The sequence below is a fragment of the Cupressus sempervirens genome, chromosome 6 (assembly GCF_028749045.1).
Source record: "Cupressus sempervirens isolate cs-2001-9-10 chromosome 6, ASM2874904v1, whole genome shotgun sequence".
NCBI classification, from domain to species: domain Eukaryota; kingdom Viridiplantae; phylum Streptophyta; class Pinopsida; order Cupressales; family Cupressaceae; genus Cupressus; species Cupressus sempervirens.
The window spans coordinates 613,247,734-613,263,534 of NC_143123.1; the positions used below are offsets into that span (position 1 = coordinate 613,247,734).

Genomic DNA, 15,801 nt, shown 5'->3' on the forward strand with positions numbered 1-15,801 from the left:
AATATTTTAATTCCTATTTCAAAAAGAAAATGAAAAAATAAATTTGAAACTTGAGTCTAACCATTATTCACTCACAAAATCCTTCATTTCTTAAAAACAAGGACTTGAGATGTGCAGCAAGGCAGAAAAAACATTTCTACATGTCTGGTCATCAATTCCCTGCATGAATAACTTCTGCATAGCCCCCATGGTATACAATCTATATGTATCAAGGAAAATCCTTCTTTCAAAGGTTGATGCAACAATATGCTTACCATACAAACTTTAAACACATTTCAAAAGGTCTTATATCGCACACTTTTACAGTAGCTCATAGGATATCTTTAGATGAGGCATACCGTCAATAATCTGTTCTGGGCAAGTTAAACCTGCATGCTCTAGAAAACTTGCAAGTAGCTTTTGAAAACTTGCTAAGCTATGATTAGGTCCTTATGGCTAATTTCTTGGTCAAGCTTTTTCTGTGAAAAAAATTCCACAATTTCTCCATTTCTTAGCCTTCCAAGTGTTTTGTATTGTAACTTTTCTCTATAGTCTGCACTGTGATTTAATGCAATTTGTTCAGCTCCAATTGTGAGATAGGAAATTACTATATCAAGTTTAATCCAATGCAACATTCGAAATTTTGAGTATCCAGTTCATTTCAATATGTATTCTCAGGAAATGCAATTTCTTATGCTCGTAAAGATGATCGATAAATTCAGTCAGACAGAAACATGTTACTCTGCAAGTAAGAGGCTGTAATGTTAAATAAAGAAAAACTGAAAAGTAAACAAAGTATAAAATTTTACAAATTTTCTAGCCTTTGGGCCTTGTGAGAGTAGAAGCCCTCATGTAACCCCTTTTATCTTATCCAAAACAATGTAATGAATACTTTCTGAAAAGTACATTTTGGAGAAGAATTAAACGAATAGAAAGAGAAAACTGTCATTTTGGAAATTTATGTACGCAGGTCATCATGTAATAAGGGCTACCCATGTAAGAAATAAGAAAATGCTAGAAATGCAACTGTTGTTTGGATTTTAAGTATTGCAAAGGCTGAGATGGAATTGTTGATGGCTGCTACATTCTGGAAAACTGCATGTTTCAGAACATTGAATGAAGTCCCAAAAACCCTGTAATCCAGCAATAGAATGCACTTATTCAACAAGGATAATGGAAATCTATATGACCATACTCAAATAATAAGACAAGATGGAGCCTACAATGCATACACTCTAGGCATTAAGTTGGTGATCCAATAATGTTGAGGACTACTGGCAGCAACTTATTTCCCCCATTAATAGTTTCAACTCTTATTGCTCAAATTGAATGGTCTGAAGATGACCTTATCAGGATTCACAGCCAAAAATGTAATTCTCATCCCTCCCTCTACAAACAAATGCCACAAACTATCTTTCTGAACATTGACAGTGGTCTGTCTGCTCAAACAATAATTGATGTTGTGATCAGTGAGAAAATCTTCTTAATCTGAAATCTTGAAATCTACACCCATTAAATCTCTTAAGACTTCATATGTCACAAACGCAATTGCTATGGAAGGCACCACCTGCAAGATAAGAAAATGCAACTTGCTGAAAAATTCTCTTGGTTGTCATCTTTCAATGATTGGCAAAAATTAATCATTAAGAAACCATAGGTAAACATAATGCAAAATAATCATTCAGAGAATAATTGAAGTTCAACCTATATAGGACTCACCTTAACTGAATTTGGAACCAATCCCCTGTACAATGCAATAAACCCTTCATTCTGGACTGTTTTCCTAAATGCATCAACCATCCCAGAGTATTGGACAGGCGCTGTAATTCTTCCATCTCCAGTTACAACAGGAGCAGCATCTTTCCATCCAACCATTTGCATCCTCCTGCGTACGACATCCAAAGGATAAGCCACAGTCTGCCCAACAGTTCCTGCAGCGGCTCCACATGCCAATTTAGTTACCACATTCAACTCAGAGCCATCTGACAACCCAAAAGTTTTGTTCTTTGTCAATATGTCCTTGAGAGTCTCATACACAGCAAAATTCAATCCAACATATGGAATCTGCACATTATCAGATGTCAGCTCCACAACTCAAATGTGTCGAAATATAATTTAGATGAGTGAACAAACTGGTATTATAACATTTTACTGAAAATGGATATTATACAACAAACTATCTTAAATCAACAATTAGGCCTTGCAAATCAAAGCAAAAATACTATCTCTTAGTCAAACCCATATCAATATATTTTCTTATAAATCAAGACCAACAGACATACATGTACAACATACAAATAGTTCCGATCGTACAATCTCTCAACCTCAAAATGTAAAGGAACAGTTAACCTGCTACCAAACTTCCTATTAACCAAATGTTCAAATAAGTACTTAAACCTCTACACCAGCCTATGATTTATTTATTACTGCAAGATATTCATAAACAAATAATACAAAAAACATCATGCATTTCAATTTTGTTCTCCAAATATGCAAGAGCAAAAGAGATTTGGAAAAGCCAAAGATGCTAAACATTCTTCCTGTCGATAAAATGAGGTAAACATGTCCAGATTTCCAAGCATATAAGTAAAAAGCTTAGTTGCCTTTGTGTAGTATCCTTCCCCAGAGGCAGAGGTGCAGGCATTCGATTCTGATGCACTGCGGCCCTGTTGATGTGCACAAAAAGCGCATCCAGGATTCATTGGGGATCCTTAGTTGAGCTTGCAGAGTGCATCTGAATGCCTTGGATGTACTTCTTGTACTCATCCACAGGGCGTCCAGGAGCATCCAGACGCCTACGCGCAGAAAAGGCCCAGTCAACCTTTTTTATGACACAAAAACAACTTAAAAGCACAATAGAACATGTACAATATATCATTTTTAACATATTTTTTGCTCGTAAAACCTGAAACAGTCCTAAAAAAGGTCAATAATGCACTTCTTCTCATTTTGTTTGCAGCTGGGCTCTCTTCTCATTTGGTCTCCATTTTCACATTTCGAAGGCAAAGTGATTATTTTTTAAGAAGCTCGTTCATGGGTTGTCAGATAGCTTCCACAAAGGAGTTCTAAGCATCTAATGTAAGCATTTGATCCCATTGTTGAGTCCTTTAATGAAATGATTTTGAGACTTTGATGAATTTTTTCAAGTTTGGGAAGAAATTTTGCAAGTTTGTTTCATTTTTTTTAAAGAAGTAAAGAAACAAGTTTAACTATGTATTTTAATAATTTTCTATCATTATTTTGCACTTGTATGCTTGATGTTCATAATTGTTTTCTAATTTAAATAGATTTTTCTTGTAGTGGCAAGAAATTAGATTGTATTATGCAAGAATGACCAAACGCTAACTTCGAAATTGATATTGGGTATCCTTTATGGAGACATACCACAAGATTATCACAGGTTATAAGAGGTGGATCAAACCATTCAATAGCTCATATTCTCGGGTCAAACTTCATTTTTTTCACTTGTATGCTTGATATTCATAGTTGTTTTCTAAATTAAATTGATTTTTCTTACAGTAGCAAGAATTAGATTGTATTATGCAAGAATGACCAAACAACTTCAAAATTGATATAGGATCTCCTTTATGGAGACATTCCATAGATTATCACTTATCACAGATTACAGGAGGTGGGTCATACATTTGGAAGTGTAATATAGCATTATAAACCATTCAATAGCTCCTATTCTAGGTTCAAAGTTCATTTATGGGCCCTTCTGGTAAAGAAATGGGAATGTGCAAAGGAAACAAAGATGGGAATGGAAGCACTAATGCACAAATAGCAAGATTTATAACAGAACAAGAACAAGCTGGTAAATGGATTAGAAGATTAAAAAAATCTTCTTTTCAACTTCCATCTAGTAAGAAGAAAAATACAATTGCCCACTAATCCAATTGCATCCTCCAAACATCCATTCTTGTGAGTACCTATACAAAAAGAGGAAGAGGAAGAAGTAGAAATCATCGTGTAAGATCCCTCCTCGTATGTACTTGTTAAATATGAATTCATTTGTTGAATCTGTTATGGGAAATCAGAACAGATATGAAGTAATGTTTTGTGTTGTGAATGTCCTAAATGAAATTTAGAGCAGTTGATATATCTATGTTTTAATACCCAGTGATTCAAGAGCTACTACATTATCTCGACTATTGAAAACTTTAAAATTTCATTAACGATGATATGAGGTGTTTTCACCCAATGATGATGACGTTGATTATGGTACCTCGATGTTCAAAGTTTTATGTTTTCAGATATTTGGTTTAGTTATTTAACGCTTTATGAACATGTGTACTAAAGTAAGTAAATGCAAAATTAACACATTGATTATGAAATTTTAATGATTGAGAATATGAGTAGAGCCTGATAAAACAATTGAATTACTTGAAAGATGAATGTTTTAATTTATGAGTTTTCCCTGATATGCTATATACATATATGCATGTGATTTTTTGGAGCTATTGTTGTGTGCAATGAGTGTGCAGGGTATTTTAGCAGAGAAAACCTAATGGAGAGACGAAACTGAACCCTATGTACCATTTGTGGAAACCCGTTGTTCGTATTTTATTCGTATCATGAGATGTATGAATGTATTGTTCTGTATTCAATAAATGTTAATGTTTTGTAATAGTATTTTTATAGTGTCACTCAACACTCGTGGATTGTATGTGCATTCCAGCATGCTAGTTAAGGTGAGCTGAGTAACCTATAGACCTAAGTCAGACTAAGTTAGTGACCTTCTTCGCTAATCTATTTTTAATCGAGTTTAGTTACCCCTAATCCGGATTGGTGCTTAATCTGCTTTTTGAGTTGTTAGATAGTCCTAAAAATTCATAGCATTTGTTTGGTCCCAAATTAATTCCTTAGGCCTAAAAACATGAAATCTTAATACCCAAGGGGTATGGGTATGGGTTGGGGGCATTTTCCACCCCCCAGCCCCTTTTGTTGACTTTTATGGTCACTCAAAAACCCAATTTTTGCTTTGTTGCGAAAATTGAATGATTCCATCATGAGTTGGATGACCTTAACTCCACTTTGAGGTTAGCCTTAGGTCTAGTTGTGTTAGAAGCCTCTAGAACTTTTGGGCAAGTGTGGGAGTTATTGCTTTGAGAGGTGGTTGAGTTTAAGAGATTACTTAGAGACAATTTTGAGAGGGTTTGGGTTGTTCACCCAACCTCTAGTTTTAGAGGGATTTTCAGAATTGAAGGAAAGGAGAGGAAAGCTAGCTCTTCTCAAATTTGTTCATTGCCATAACCTGTTTTCTTGAAGGTAGGAATACTTTACCTCATTTTGGTTTCATGTAGTGCTTCATGTTTCAGTTTTATTACTTATGTATGTGTGTATGTGTGTTGAGTATGTTGGGAGGGATTGGAAACAGTTTTTCTTCAATGTTTTTCCTTTGTGTTGTTTGAATTTTAAAGTTCTCTTTCATGGGTGTTTGGCATTACTCACCCTCGGATAGGGCAGAAGTGGCCATTTTCGGGAAAAGGTCTTCAGTTGGACTCCAACAGTGTAGAGTCTCTTCTCAGGACGAGAAGAGGGAGAGAGGGTAGGGTGTTATGGGCCCCTACCTGTCAGCACAAACCATGTATGAGTTTGGTATGTAAGAATGGAAGAACGGAAGTTCTTGAGTTATAGCCCCTATTGGGCACCTGTTTTGGTGTTGTGTCTGACATCTCCTGTTGGAAAAATCCACCTTCTCCCAAGTTTTGTTTCAATGTCGAATCGGTTGTGAAAACCCGATATGGAAATGAATGTCTGATTTTGTTCCTTGTTATGCTTGTTTGTCACCTGGTCAATTTTCATTCCCTCCACAATCTCAACGATGCATTGCAGAAAATGATATGGATCCCTTGATAAGGGCCATGAAGGAAATTTAAATTGATTGTTGAAATTAAATTATGTTCGAGATTGAAATCCTGTGTAAAATGTATTTAAATTTATTGTTGAAGTGGCAATGAAGTCGGGTTTTCTTCCTAGTTCTTTCCCGGCGGAGCCTTTGAATCAGGTGGTTCAAAAAAAAAAAGATAAATTAAGTAATATCCTTGCATATGATCTTTCTTGTGATTTAGTTTATACGCATATGTTTATCGGTAAACGGATGCAATGGTGTTTTACCCCTCCTATGGCATTCTTATAGTTCAAGTTGTATTCATTGGGATAATGCTAGTTAGACAAAATGATGATAGATATAAATTGATGCAATTCGATACTATATTGTGTTTAGAAAATTTAATGATATGATTAGTACTTCCTGGATATTTCGTGATTATTAGAAAAGAAAAATAAAATAAAATGCACCTTCATTATTGAGTCAACATAAACAATAACCTCTAGGTTATAACTCAAAAAGATGAAATAGTGCCCTTTGCCATGAAAATATAATTTACAATCAAATTCTACACTTCAAAAAAAAATGGGTCTTAAGAAAAATTATCATTCTTGGAGCTAAAAAGCCCTCTGCCCTTTGTATGGGGGAAGTTGATTAAATCTCTTATAACAGAGAATATTCTTTTAGATCCTTTTTAAATATCTTGATACTTTTGTTTATAATAAAATCATATAACTATTAAATCAAAAAAATTAAATTTAAAAAAAATGGAAATAAATTAAGAAGAGATTTCCTATCCTAACCCATGTCTATCCTAACCAACCCCATTGTCAATGCATTTATAGGAGTGACATCATCCCTCTAACCCTATACTGACCCACATGGCATTTGAAAGAGGACAAGTTTGTTTGATTTGTGCTATGGGAGGAGTAATGCTATGTGAGGAGGTCAAGAAGTTCGGCGCCCAAACACGTGTGGCGTCCTAGCCCTGAGCATCTCTGCCATGAAGCAGGCCATCACCCTTGGGCAGCGCACCCTGCACTTGGGAAAGCGTCAGGCCTTTGGGAAGCGCTCCCAAGGTGAAGGTAAGGGAGGGCGATGTGAAGGGCGAGGCCCTTTAAAAGTTTGCAAGTTTTAAAAAATCAAGTCCCCTCCCAATACCACGTACCATGCTAGAAGGCGACAACATACTATCTTGGCTGCAAATTTCCAACCTCGGGCAGCATGTGCAATCACCTTGGGAGGCGCTTAACAGCCTTGGGTTGTGTGGAAGCCAAGTGAGTGGCTAAGGATAGAAATCAAGGAGTTTGGGAAAGTTGGCATGTGTGCAGTGGTTAGTTTGGGGTTTTTGGTTAGTAGGGTTAGTGACTAGGTTAGTTAAGGGCTAGTTAAAGTTTTGGGGTTAAGTTAGAAAGTTAGTGGGGTATGGGTAGTTAGTAATGATTACTTTAGAATTTAGTTTTAATTTTTTTTTGTAGTTAGAATTTAGATTTTAGTAATTAAATTGTTTAGTTAATGATTAGGTTAGTAAGATTAGTAGCAAGGTTGCTTTAGTAGTATGTAATTAAGTTGCTAAATAAGTATTAGATAGAAGTTGTGTTTAGTATTGGCAAAGTTTTTAGATAGTTTTTAAATGATAAGTTATTTAATTAATGTGTTGTTTTTCATTATAAAACATTAGTTAGTTTAATATTTATATTGATTTGTAATTTGTAGTAAAAATTGTTACAAAGCTAGGAATGTTAATGTTTTATTTAAATGTTAATTTTATTAATATTGTGAGAAATGTGTTTATTTAGAATAGATTATAGATTTAAATTTTAGCAGCTTAGAGTGAAGTTTCAACAAAGTTTAGTTATTATTTTTGATAGATGCTAAATTAGTAGTTAGTTATTTAGAATTTCGTTGTTTAGATTAGTTAGTCTTGGATTTATATAATTTCTCATTAGAATGAATTAAAAATGTATATCAATCGACATTTGACTGGTTGAAATTGTATATTTGTTAATAAGATGTTTTTTTAAAGTTTTCATTTGAAATTTTATAAGTAGATTATAATGATAATAATATATGGTTGGAAATTAAATTAAATTAAATTATTCTTTAAAAAAAAAAAAAATTGGTGTGTTTTTGTCCTGAATTTTGGGCATGACACATCGGTCACAAAAGAGGTACATTGGACACGAAATTTAAAATGAAAAAAGGAGAGCTTGTTGATCAAGTCATTGTGTGTTGCCTCTATGCAAATGATATTACTTGCAACTTGGTGAGATAATCATATTGGAAGGAGATAGTGGCAGCCATCAATAAAGCACTAGCTGATTACATAGGTTCCAAGTATGAAAAGGTGTGTACCACCCTATTGCAAAAAGAGAAGACTTATGTAGAGAAAGAGCTTCAACCAATTAGAAATTCTTGGAAAACTCTGGATTTTTCTATAGTTTCTGATGGATGGAAAGACATAAAAAGCCAGCCATTGATTAATGTTATGTAGTGTCCCACAAAGGGGCAATGTTTTTGCAGGCACTTGATTGTCAATGGGAATTTGGACCATGCATCGTACACTCTCTCAACTTGGTCATGCAACAAATTGTCCTCAAATAGATTGGGTAAAGCAAATATGTCAAGAGGGGGAGGAGATACAAATGTTTGTGATGAATCATCATATGTGACAATTGGTATTCAGATCATTCTCCAAATTGGATTTGCTGAAAGTAAACTCAAATTGTAATTACTAAATTTAGCATATTTATTTAAATTTAAGTTTTTTGATAAATTGTATAAATATTTGCTTAACATTTATTGACATTGTTATTAACTTGCTTAGGTTGTTGAGGCCCGATTTGCATCTCATGCTACAAGGGGCAATGAGCCAAATGGTTATCTCCAACCAATTTGGTATGTGGACAGCTTTACGTTTGGAGAGTGCCCAAAAGGTCAAGGCATTGGTCTTGGATGACGGTGTGCTCATGTGCAACTTGTATCAGACTTCATTGATCTTGTCATAACTATGCTCCACTTTGCTAATACAAATAAACCTTGTTGGGGGAATGTGTATGATGGCATAGACACAATGGTCGAGAAGGTAAAGCTTGTCATACAAACACATCAAAATGACCCCACAAAATGTGAAACCTTGTGCAATAAGGGGGAAAACATCATTCATCATCTGTGGGAGAAGATGACCATTCCATTGCACCTCCTTGCATACACCCTATCTCCGAGGTACTATAGTGAGGTAAGTACTTGCTATGCCAGATAGAATAGCACCATATGCTGATGAAGAAGTTGCTATTGGGTGGTACAATGTTTTTGCACAAAAAAGTTAGTACAAAATTTGGCTTATTTGCCTCAAAGTTACTTGGTCCAGCTGCACTAAAGAGCCAAAACAACATGGAAGCTATCATATGGTGGTACCCATAGTTGGCATAATCGCCGAATAATCGGCGAGTTTTTACTAATCGCCGAGTTTTTCTCAGATTTAATCGCCAGAAAAAATCGCCGACTAATCGCCGAGTTTTTGCAAAAAATCGGCGAGTTTTTCAGAAAAACTCTTTTTTAAATTTTTTTTTTTTTTAATTTAAATTTTTTTTTTTTTTTTTTTTGGTTAAAAAAAAAAGGCAAAAAGCCTATATATATTATGTAAGATAGAGAGTTACAATATGCTAGTAGAGCTAGGAAGAGGAAAATGTGATTGTAATGATGTTTTTACTTCTAGTTTGACACAAATTATTTACTATTATGCTTCCCGCCATCAGCATTCAGCATGAGAATGTGATTTTGTACCCACTATGCATTTATATATATCTAAAGAACTCATTAGATGCATCTTCTCATTGAAATTTGCAAAAAAATGTATTTTGAATTAAATTTTAGCGGTTTTTTTAGGTTCCCGAGTTTTCCCGAGTTTTTTTTTTAAATGGCCGAGTTTTTCCCGATTAAACTTTTGGGGGGCTCGGCGAGTTTTTGGATTTGGCAAGTTTTCCAACTATGGTGGTACCTCTATGGTCAACCATTTAAGCATCTACAACCTCTTGCAATCAAGGTCCTCTCACAAGTAAGTTTCTTTTGTTTTTTGCTTACCACTCGTATTTTACAATTCTTTAATTTGCTCTTCATTTTTAATATTTATGTTTAATTTTGTGACCGGTCAGGCTCAAAAAAAAGATGAAGACTTCGTATACATTCATACCAACTTGCATGTTTTGTTACGTAAGGAAGATCACTACAAGGAAGGCGCAGTGAGCACAAGGGTAACATTGAGATGTAGAGCCTGAATGTGCAAAATTGGATGCAACAATTCAAGATATTAGTATAATGGATGATAACAATGATAACATCATGACACATGGTGCATCTAGCACAAGTGAAACCATTTTGGCTTCAAATGATCTTGAACTTGCAATAGTTGAAGCACTTGGAGAGGATGAGGATTTTCTTGTGAATTCATATGATTCAGATTTAGATTAGTGAATCTTGAATCTTACATCCCTGATTGATGAACATTGAATCATGAGCTAAATTTTGATTTTGTAACATAGACGTAATATGATATGACTTATTAATTATTTCACTTTGAACTATTATACTATCAAATGATTAAATTTTGTATAAGCTTCAACCAAATGATTACAATTGATCAAATGTTTGAATGGTCTATTGGCCTTAAACATTTGATATCTATCCTACACTATTATTATCATGGAACATTACTATTATTGATAATAAGAAGTGTGTGTGCATTGATGTTTTGTAGCTTTTGTTGAATAAATCCTATCAGACTAAACTATTGAAGATGAAGATTTATATATATATATATAATACTATTAGGAGAAATTAATATAATAATGATTCAAAGATATTAGATGTATATATATAGTTACATAATCAATTGTCATTATATTAATCTCATAATAACAAATAGACATGTCTAATGAAGGGACATGTCTCTCCTTGTCTCATTCTCAATATAAATGCAACAGAGATTGCTGCATCTGAAAAACACATAATCACAGGCAGTGCTATTACATTTACAGTGATCCTAAACTTAAGATGGTATCAAAGCTAGGCTGCAAATGTGAGAAAAAATAGAAATAATATGAAGAAGAAAAGAGTAGACTGCAATGTGTAGTCAGCATTCAAAATCAATTAAACAATTTAATGTTCAACCCACCATTAATAACCAATCAATATAATATATTCTTCAGTGTTATATGCAAATAAAGCAGCATCATGTGCATTGATTTCAATTCTAACACACATTTTAAGTATAGCGAGTGGCCATTATTACTCTCCCTTGAAAGGGTATCCTTACGTGGTTATCCGCTAAGCTGAGCCATATACTATGATCAACATGACTCATCAGCACCCACATTAGCATGATGTGGAGTACAAACGAGAAATATGAGCAAAGACAATGCAGGAAAAGCACGAAGTAAATGAATTGGAAGTGTGTATATATATGTAAAAAAGGGTAAGAAGAGTGATACCCCCATGTCGACCTACTATCACATGGGTAAAATATATGTTTGAAATTATAGGTGGCACACGTCATACATTACCTTTGTGGGTGTTGAACAACTTATGAACATCTCTATAAGATACCCCATGTAGAGAAATGTGAAGAATAAGTATGTAGAATAAAAAGTAAAATCAGAAGTGAGTGTGAGGCGGATAACAAGCAGAAAGAGTAATAAAGCAATATGCATATATGTATAAAATCAGATTTCAATTTGATATATGTGTGTGTGTGTGTGTGTGTGTGTGTAAAGAGCAATGGGGAGAGAATAATAATATAATAGAAGGTTATGCACATATATATATATATACAAATTTAGTGTTTGTCTTGGAACTTATTCAAGAATACTAAAGAAATGGGAAATGTGTAAGTTCCTCACTATAATATCTTACGCAGATTTGAGTAAAGGATGCAATGCAACCTATATCAAGGATGATGATGTGCAGATAAGTATTTATTATCCTTAAGTATTATATTTGTCTACTTATTGTTGCCTCTCTCTTATTTCTATTTCTAGATACACTATAAGAGCTATTTGCCTTGATCTTTTCCTTTCTCTCAAAGAATGTTCTTGCAGGAAAAAGAAGACTGATATCAGATTCAGAGAATCTGACAATTCATGAGAGATAAATTTGCACAAGGAGGTCAAAAGGTCAGTGTTTCTTCGTGAAGGAGAAGTTCAAAGTACAATCCCTTGTAATACATTCTTCTCTATTAGAGAGAGAAGTTGAGGTGAAAACCCTTATGCTTTGTTATGGTTCATGGTGGATGTCATGACAACACCACATGAGAGTTTTTGTGGTGACTTTATGTAAACTTTTGATGTCATGTGTGTATGGACCTACCCCCTATGTACGTCATGAGGAAGTGACGACTTCCAAATGATTATCACTTGAATTTGTTAAAGTTATTGGAAGTTGACAATCTTACAATAAATTAATCTTCTATTATGATGGATACCTTATGATGTCTAAGCAGATCATGATAGATTATATCTTGCACGGTGGATTAATTTCCTTAAACAAACCATGAATATAATGCTCCCATGGTAAGTATTATTGAGGATATGTGTGCACATACCCTACGGACATTTTGAATATTTGGTGAATATCATGCGACTTGATATTCAAAAGGCCATTACTTAGAGTTCTTGATGAATATCATGCAACTTGATATTCTGAAGCCATTACTCCTGATATCATGAGATGATATCTAATGGTGAATATCTTCTAATAAATATTATGCTAAGGTAATATTATATCTTGTGTTTATCCTCCCTAGCTAAAGAGGGAGTATTGATGTTTTATAGCTTTTGTTGGATAAATCACACACACACACACACACACACACACACACACACACACACACACACACACATATATATATATATCACATGATAATACCTTAAGAAAATATTATTTAATAGCTAATGAGAATTAAAGAGACACGTCTCTTTATATTATATACATATTTATTGAGAAGGTAACTTGAAACAAAAAGAAATCAATAAGTGCTACTACAAGTTGTAACAAGCTTAAACTTTAACATGGTATCAGAGTCAGGTTCCTTTCCACCCTGTGAGGTTTCACAAATAAAGGAAATGGTTGTCTCTACCAAGGTTGATCGACAAAGCTTAAAAGTTGCAAATTTTGGAGTAATCTCAATGACATTTGAGCTTCGTCATTTCTTGCAAACCAATGCTCATAGATTGGAGTTCGCATTAAGATTCTTGTCTGATTTTGGGTAGACTACTACTGGTGTTTGACACCTGTGATTGGTCAACACAAAACCTAATCTAACTCTATGGGTTTCTCCATTGTGTATATGCATCTATTGGCAACATCATTCTTTAAATTCTTCTTGTTCTTGTTGGTTATCAACAAGTGTGATAAAGAAGTTTGAAACGAAACACTCACGAAACTGCCAATGATGTCCATTGTGATGTGGAGTCGTCTCCTATGAGACTATCAAGTTGGAGACTATGTCAAAACGAGGATCTTTGTAATGCATGCGTGGGTTGGGAAGCCAAGCTCTTTGCCTTATGTGGGTGCTATATCTTTGAAGATTGTTGTGGTTGTGTGCTCTGGTGCAAGCTTGATAGACAAAAGTTTATTAGCTCTGAATATAGAAATCGAGCTCAGCAGTGGAATCAATCTAGAGCTGTGATAAAAAGAAATCCATGCCGCACTATTGGAATGTCTATCGTGGATATGTGGGGCTAACTGCAAGAGTTGGAAAAAGCCCATTATAAAAGTAAGCCCATATCTCTCAACATAAGAGACATCACAATTGTGGTACGTGGTGGAAACAAAACATTGTAGAGCATTTCAATTAAAAGGCTTTGTGGTTTTTTTTAATAGATGCATGCAATGGATGCAAAGTGAAAATACCAAACTTTATTAAAGGATTTACATCTCTGACATTATCTTTGTAGAGTCTTGTGGCCGACACATGAAAATATGGAAACATGCAGCAAACAATGTCAACAACATCACAGAAACATTTGTGCATTAATATGGTCATTAAAGGCATAAGACCAGTTGTTACAGATTAAAGTGAAGTGCGCACTATCTGAAGTGGAATTCAAGATATAAGATCATATGATTGCAATGTTACGATGTGCATAAGAATACTTTTTCACACATTACAATATCACCATGGAAAATAACATTTGAAATATATTATAGGAGGATAATGTTCATTGTGGAAGAGTTTCCAAGAGTGATACTCAAAAGGTATGCAAATCTGCTATGTGGGTAAGGAGCATAGAACACTAGAGTGAATGTATTTTATGAATATTCTAGCTATGGTATAGAATTGGACAATATTGCTAAGGGATGCCATGGCATGACACCTTACTCTCAATTCTTGAAGGATAATCTGTGAACTAAGTTTCAATCGAGGATTATGTTGAGTCAAAAGATATTAATCAATTATCCATCCTACTAGAAGTAGATGTTAATTATCATGTTCGACACTAATGTTAGCTTAACTGTTATGTAAGAGTCTTGCATCGTGTATGGAATGAACATGGATGGACTCAAAATATTTCTCATAAACATGTTACTCTCACAAGCCATAACTTGACTTATATCGTGGGTAGATTATATAACAAGCTATGTTTGGAATCAAGTCAATATTGTTGGAAGTTAAACTCTCAGCTATTGTGTAGAATAAACATAAGAAATTGTAAGCAATGGAGAAGAGGGGGTGGCAACTACTTGCAATCTACCTCTTGACTTGATACTATCGAGAGACCCACTTTTATCATCAACATCAAGTTTGTGATTGAATATTTTTTTTTATGTTTGCAATCGTAAGAATGATCAAACATTGTTAATTAAAGACAATGTGTTAAAGATATGATCCATTAATCTGTTTTGTAACTTGTAATAGCACTTGTGAATATTTTATGTGTTTTCCAAGTTACTATATGAATGAATATATATGTGATATAAAGAGGCATGTCTCTTGAAGAGACATGTCTCTTTAATATATTAACATACATTAGTTATAGTTATGACACAAGTAATATACCCTCAATATATATATTATATATATATACTCTTAACATAAGTTAATTATTCCTTATATAATATTTGGCACATATTATTTATATATCTCATATATATAATATAATTTATCCAACAGCATTATAACACTAAACACTCCCTCTTAATGAAGAAGGATAAAACACATAGATATTACACCATAGGTAATATTTCAAGAATAATACATATAGGAAATCTTTGATCAAAAGATTTCTAGTATATGATATCATATAAGTATTGGCCTATTAAAATATCAACACATGATATTCACCAATTACTATTTGATATCGTATTAGGTAACATGGGCATTGGCCTATCAAAACATCAATCAAATGATATTTACCAAGTACTCTGAGTAATGGCCTATCAAAACATCAACTAAATGATATTCACCAAGTACTCAATGCAGTAATCGCCTATTAGAATATCAAGGCAAGATATTCACCAAGTACCTAAAATATATCTATACATACAACTTGTAGATAGTCAAATTAATGACATCTAACACCTAGTTGTTGATTTATAAGATAAAGCCTTTCATGATTTATTTCAACATTTACACAAAATGTATATCATGATACAAGTTATTGTAAGGTCGTCAACTTTCAATAACTTCTCCAAATACAAGTGACATCATTTGAAAGTCATCACTTCCTCATGATTTACACAAGGGGCTGGCCCATACACACATGACAAAAAAAGTTCACATGAAGTCACCACAAATACTGTCATGTGGTGTTGTCATAACATCCACCATGAAACATATGAGAGAATAAGGTTTTCACCTCAAACTTATCTCTCATAGATAAGAATGTAAGATTGCACTTGGAACTTCTCCTTTACGAAGAAATACTAACCTTATGACCTCTGATATTAACTTTTCTAACCTCTTAATACAAAATTCTCTCTAATTAAGAGTTAGA

At 33.9% G+C, this 15,801-nt stretch overlaps 1 protein-coding gene across 2 annotated transcripts in view; it reads right to left on the reverse strand.

The window, feature by feature from the left end:
- Nucleotides 1-722: 722 nt before the first annotated feature.
- Nucleotides 723-15,801, reverse strand: part of LOC149553730 (mitochondrial adenine nucleotide transporter ADNT1-like) — a 208,433-nt gene continuing 193,354 nt past the window's right edge. The window contains exons 7-9 of one of the 2 annotated variants that reach the window (XR_016353148.1): nt 1,699-2,043; nt 1,212-1,546; nt 723-1,112 (exon numbers count right to left, since the gene is read on the reverse strand). Coding sequence is in view for 1 of the 2 variants with exons in the window: in XM_089789094.1 (XP_089645220.1) it covers nt 1,463-1,546; nt 1,699-2,043 (429 nt within the window). In the remaining variant the exon portion in view is untranslated. Of the gene's footprint in view, nt 1,547-1,698; nt 2,044-15,801 lie in introns of both variants that reach the window. The other variant, XM_089789094.1, reaches the window with a different exon arrangement.